Source organism: Brachyhypopomus gauderio, chromosome 7 (genome assembly GCF_052324685.1).
Source record: "Brachyhypopomus gauderio isolate BG-103 chromosome 7, BGAUD_0.2, whole genome shotgun sequence".
NCBI lineage: Eukaryota > Metazoa > Chordata > Actinopteri > Gymnotiformes > Hypopomidae > Brachyhypopomus > Brachyhypopomus gauderio.
This window is the reverse complement of record NC_135217.1, coordinates 7,241,478-7,247,938: the sequence shown is the minus strand read 5'-3', so window position 1 is coordinate 7,247,938 and position 6,461 is coordinate 7,241,478. Positions and strand designations below refer to the sequence as shown.

General features: G+C 43.1%; 1 protein-coding gene across 1 annotated transcript; it reads left to right on the top strand.

The window, feature by feature from the left end:
- Positions 1 to 333: 333 nt before the first annotated feature.
- Positions 334 to 5,932, top strand: cux2a (cut-like homeobox 2a). The gene is made up of 12 exons (XM_077010803.1): positions 334 to 401; positions 1,220 to 1,293; positions 1,528 to 1,743; positions 1,918 to 1,976; positions 2,071 to 2,119; positions 2,240 to 2,339; positions 2,547 to 3,140; positions 3,252 to 3,353; positions 3,610 to 4,317; positions 4,596 to 4,784; positions 4,970 to 5,156; positions 5,530 to 5,932. Exons 2-12 carry the CDS (start codon positions 1,291 to 1,293, stop codon positions 5,786 to 5,788), a joined length of 2,466 nt encoding a protein of 821 aa, XP_076866918.1. The 5' UTR covers positions 334 to 401; positions 1,220 to 1,290; the 3' UTR covers positions 5,789 to 5,932.
- Positions 5,933 to 6,461: the final 529 nt, after the last annotated feature.

Here is a 6,461-nt window from a genome sequence, read left to right as displayed (position 1 = left end):
TTAAGTAAAGAGAAAAAAAAAATTAACTTTTAAAAGTTTAATTTTTTTTACGTGTCTTCCAAAAATGTTGCATCTTGGCTTTCAAATATTTGGCAAAATGAACCCCTTTTTGAGATATTGATCAGCAGATCCACACCCCATGATTTATTTATTTATTTTGTGATTGATGTATTGATTGCGAGATTTTTTTCTTTCTTCCGAGCGTATTGATGTGTGATGTGTGATGGATGGAGGTATTGATGGTTAGTATTGATTGTAGCTGTACCCTGCCCCCCCTCTCCTCCCCTCTCTTCACCCCAGTCCTGCCTCGGCTCAGACCGGCGTAGGCAGAGGGAGAGCTTGCATCTGCTCTTCAACTGACAGCATCCAGGATAAGACTGAACCAGCGTTGCTGAGGAAAGGTAGGGCTTGTGTGTAGAACCGCGTCCTACAGGAAGGGAGCAGCCATGTTAGATGTATTGTGGTGGAGCACTTTGATTGCACAGGTTACTCAGAAGGATATAGAGAAATGTAAATCTGTATAGTCTTATATGTGTTGCAGGTTCTAGGTATATTGTTGTTTGTCAAGGAAATGTATTCTTTTAGGCATTTTTGTGAAATAATCTCTTGTTCATTGGATGCAGCTGGGTTGGGTTGAAGCCTAAATGCAGACATAAGTCATATAGTTTTCAGGTTGTAAGAGCAGCAGTGAACAAAGTGAATTGGGGGTAATGCTTGATTTCAGCTGACTTTTGACCTTTGACCCAGAAAGAAAAGGATTGATGATTAAACATTATCCCAACTGTTATATACTGTTACTGTGTACTGTGTATATGTATGACTGTACACAATAACAGTATATTACTGTACAGTACTTTATATATATATTGTAGTCATACTTGCTCTATCAAGTTTTGTGCCACACACACACACACACACACACACACACACACACACACACACACACACACACACACACACACACACACACACACACATACACATGTAACACATCACTACTGCATGAAAGCATGTAAACCTCATGTAAACCTCATGTAAATCTCTGCCTCAGAGAAGACGGCAATGTTGCCCAATAGTGGTGTGTATGGGATCTGCAGTGTGGGTGTCAGATAAGATGTATTCATGCCAGGTATGAATATAGCATTTCTTAAGATTTATACCGATAACACTCTCCCTAATGGTGAACTCCATTATGTTTGTCTGATTGAATATGTACAAGGTGTGGCGATATCTTGGCGATATCTTGGCCCAGAAAACTCAAGCCCTCATTTTCACATCCTCTGCGACAGTATGGTAATGTGACCCATTTGTGGTGATTGCTTTACTTTGCTTTATCTAAATTACTCATAATCTTTACTGATGAAAATATCTTGGATGAATAATTATTAAAATAAACATATTATTAGTAAAGAATGGGGAAAAACAACGTTTTTGAGTGGTGAATGATGCTTACTTAAGTTGGGTTTATATAAGGCATTCTAGAAAAAATACATGAATACAAAAGGTATATGTACATTTCATTTTCAGACATTTAAAAACACCAATCAGTTTGACAAACGTCTCATTCAGAGTGATTCAGATGTGGAGCTGGAGCACATGGTTGCTAGGCGGCACTGTGAGATCCTGCATCTCCGACAGGAAGTCCAGAGACTCCAGCTCACACTGCAGGAAGCGCAGGAGAGCACAGCCAATCATATCTCACGTCTTCAACAACAACTAGCCAGTAAAATGGAGGGTATAGAGGTAAGGAAGTAGCTGGTTTAATTTGTTGTATGTTGATAATTATTTAAAAAAAAACAAACAAGTATGCTAACCTTGTGTATGTGTATGTGTCTGTATGTGTCCATGTTTGCGTGTATGTTTGTTTGTGTGTCAATGGTTGTGTATGTGTGTGTCTTTGTGCATGTGTGTATTTAGAGACTCAAGGCTAAACTGGACTCCCAGCTTGATTATGAGAAGATGAAACAGGAACTGAGGTATCAAACAGTGCTTAACAGCTATTCACCACCCTTTATTTCTCAAATACCTCAGTTAATTTCACTCATTCACATTTGTTTACATTACCACTAGGACACTTAGAGAGAGGAAGTGGCTTTCAGGAAAGTGTCAGTCTTTATCAGTAAGTGAGAAGGTATAACTCCACCCTTTCCAGTGTGATCCAGGTTATTCACCAGAACATGCAAACCAATCCACCCATCCTCCTCTGTCCTTCCCTCCGTCCCCATCCCTTCATCCTCAGCTCTCTGTCCCTGCTCCAAGGAGACCAGTGCTGGCTCCACAGGGGGGACGTCCCTCTCAGAGTCCTCCAGATGATGACAGTGTCGTTCCTAACGTGACAGGTACGGATCAGCAAGTATGCAGACTGTGACATGCTGTGAAATCTTACTAAATGATCGAGGGAATGATTAAGCAGAAGATGTTCTAGGCATTGCTATCGCATCTCACAGTGAGGAAATGAATCTTAAACTTGGCATCTGCACCATTTAATAGTCTGTGCCAGCGAGTTTAAATTTTTGTGTTAACATCATGTGTTTATTATTGTTTAGATGCTGAAATCAAGACGGAGGCAGAGATGTCCTCAAGACCCTGTTCCTCCACTGAGTGGACAGGCCAGCTGAGTTGTCCCACCCATTTCACCTGTGCAACTCCACCACTGGTCTGCCCACGGTGCCCCTCTAGTCTGTCCACCCATGATGCTCTGCCCTGCGTCTGCGTCAAAACCGAGAGCAGCGTGCCTGAGTCTCCTGGTGCCGTCAGGGTCAACGGCTGCGGTTTGTGGCAGAATGACTCGGTCGGTGTTTGGGTAAGCGCGTACGGGGGGTACGCTGCCGGGGGCGGCGGGGCTTTGGGTGGGACCGCTGAAGAAGGGAGTTTCTCAGAAGGCGTCGGGAGCCAGATCAACACTGCCGAAGTCTCACAGCAGGTTACAGAGCAGCTGCAGAAGCACGAGGTTAGCCAGAGTTTGTTCGGACGCCACGTTTTAGGGCTTTGGCAAGAACGTGCCAGTGAGATCCTGGCTCACCCCAAACCCTGGAGAGAACTGACTGCAGGAGAAAAAGAATCTTTCCTGAGGATGATTAACTTCTTGTCAGATGACCGAAATGTTCTAGCACTAAGACTGATTCAAGACATGCAGCAGGGTGAGTCAGATCCTCCATCAGCCTGTGACTGTGCGGTCTGATCTGGCAGCCTTTACCTTACACTTGATTCACAGAATGACCTCACCAACATCTCTTTGACTTTGCACTCAGGAAGAACATCCCCAGTCCTCCACACTCGGGAAAAGGGCCCCGATAATGTTATAAAGGACATTCTGGAACAGGTTAAAAGAAAGCTTCAGTCACAGAACAGAGGTCATTACATTTGTGCATGTCAGCTAATAATGATATTTATGCATATTCATATACTATTAATCTAAAATTAATATTCTAAATGTTTAAGTGAAATAACATAAGCGTACACATTACATACATAAATTATAATAATATAAATAAATTATTATTTATGTCAGTACTTCAGTGTCTGTGTCCAAGACATCTAGAAGCGCGCAGAAGCACTTCTAAAATAAAGAATGTCTACCTGTGGTCTAAAACGTGCTTTTTCTAACAGATAACACAATGAGGGCTGACCAGGGTTCCAGCCATAATAATGGGACTTATGATGACAACTGTGTTGGCAAAAGATCTGAAGACATCATCAAAGGCATCCTGGAGCAGGCAAGACGTGAGATGGAAGTCCAACAAGACAAAGAGCATCAGCACAGAGGAGCAGCCGGTGACCTCTCTATGACCTCTGACCCTTGGGTGGAGCAGGAAGAGGAACGGAGCACACTACCACACCAAGATGCTCTCAGCACTAGCTCTCCTATTAACTTTGTCCAGAGCATCATCCGGAGGGTCAGGAGAGAGCTCGGTGCAGAAGACACCTGCACCACAAGCTGTGTGCTTCCCTCTGCCATCTCTTCCTCTTTAGATGGTCAAGCCTCTTCCCATCTTCCCTTCTCAGAGACCAATCAGACCCACACTTTAAGCAGAAAGACATATAAAACAGGAGGCAAGATACAACTGATTTCTGTGTCTGCCGAAAAGCATCATCCTGGTCCTCATCAACAGGGTTACGAAAGCTTTAAAGGGAACTGGCAACTTCCTGCAGTCCAGGATGGACAGTGTGGTGGTGGATGCCTCTCCCGGGACCTCCCAGATCTCCCGGATCTCTGCAGTAGGACACACATTCGACGGCTGGTGCCTCTGTACCCTGAGCTGGACACTTTAAGCATTAGTAGAAGAGTGAAGGACATGCTTTCAGAAAACAACCTAGGTGAGTGTCTGAATCCAAGCTTTTGAGAAATCTTTTGAGAAATTCACTATACAGTGTATATATCTTTCATGTTTTAATGATGGACGAAAGGATAAAATCAGGAAACAGACTATTTTCAGTCTCTGGATGTTACCCTACAAGTATACCCCTATTGAGGCATATGACTTATTTTTGAGTTTGCTGATGAGAAGGAGGAACACTCGAATCGCATACGAGAGGCCAAAATTCCATGTGATTATGTTTGCACTTCGTTTGATGTCTGTGATTGGGTTTGGCAGGACAGCGTCTGTTTGGAGAGAAGGTTCTCGGCTTGACACAGGGCTCCGTGTCAGACCTGCTGACACGGCCCAAACCCTGGAGCGAGCTCGGCCCAAAGGGAAGAGAACCCTTCATCTGCATGTCCCTTTGGCTCCAAGACCCTCAAAATGTCCAGTGTCTGAAAACAATGAAGAGGGCAGGTGACAGAGGTAAGCGTGCAGTGGGACATTACAATATCTGTGGGACGTCACAATATTCTGTGACGTCCTGTCATGTGTACTAAACCTAGTAGTACAGTACAGTGTGCCGAAACTCTAAGATGGCCGTATGAAAGAGCCTGCATGTGTTGAGCAGAGTAGTTTAGATGCTTCTGCTCTCCTGAATTCTGCAACAGAGTCGGTGTCATCAGAGCTGTGTAACATGGCTACGAGGCCTCGCATGGTCCTCACCACTCGAGAGAAGGAGCTCCTGAACAGAGCTTACCAGCTGGAGCCATACCCCTCCCACCACACCACCCACAGACTGGCACTGCAGCTGGGCCTCCAACCCAGCACCGTCACCAACTGGTTTTACAATCACAGGTGAACCGCAGGCCCAGTTGGCTAAAGCAATTTGTTTTTCTTAAATCATGCAGCGATTTTATTTTATTTTTACAATTTTATAACGTGTATGGACATGTCTGAAAAATACATCCACCATTGAAATGTCTTTATCCTTAGATAAACGAAGTTCGGGGAAGGTTTGTCTTGAGTTCATGATGTTCATCATGAGTTCTACTGGTCTGATTTTAATGCATTGTCCATGTTGCAGTGTGATGTAAAGTGGAATATACATATATAAAATATACAGACATGTTTGATTATATTAATTCATTTTTCTCCTTCTTTCATCGTCTGGTAATATAGTTAAAATAACTGGTGTTCGTAATGCTGCTGCGCTCCATGTCCTTATCAGGTCCAGAGTAAAGCGAAGTATCCAAGATGGAACACCTGAAGTGGTGACTCGATGTCATTCCAGTGATCCAGACTCTTGTTTTCACAGCAGCTTCCCCTGCGCGGACACAAGTCCCATGTCCATTAAACAAGAGCTCATTGATGCTGACATATCTGAGGTGAGGTTGGGGGAGCACGATATTTATCAAGAACCTAAGTATGTTTCCACTGGAGTACAGTATTGTAGGAATTTTAAGCTAGAAAAGGAAGAAGACAGTTGAACCATTAGTCCTCAGTAATGGAAGAGGATGATCTCAGTGTACCACAGCAGGATTCAAGAATAATTTCAGTAGAAAAAAACCCAAGGAGTTTTATCCATGTAGCAACACTTGGTCAGTGTGATCAGATGTAAAATCCTGTGTGGGCCTTGGATATACAACATGTCTGATGTTACTCTTGTCTTCAAGTCTGACATCTTCACGGGAAATGACATGTTCTCTTTTAAATGTTGTGTCTGATGAAAGATGAGGAGATGCAGCGCTTGTTCCTAAATATACTGGTAATAAACCGTTACAAGCCTTTATCTAATGAGTATATGTACGATTAAATTAATGGACTCGCCAAAAGAGTTTATTACACACACACACACACACACACACACACACACACACACACACACACACACACACACACACACTGCCTTCTATATGGCCTCATAAGACATATAAAAAATAAAAGGGTTAATTCTATCCAGAAACAGTTGAAGAATGTGGTAGTAAATATGTCTGGTCTGTGTGCTTTACCAGATGGTATTTTCTCAAGCACGTCCCTGATTTCCTCCTCTGAGATAGGAATATTAAACAAATTCATCGTTCTGATCCTCAGTTATGGGGAGGTGGGGGGGCACTAGGAATATATTAATATATTCTAAGAAAGATATGATGTACATCAGAG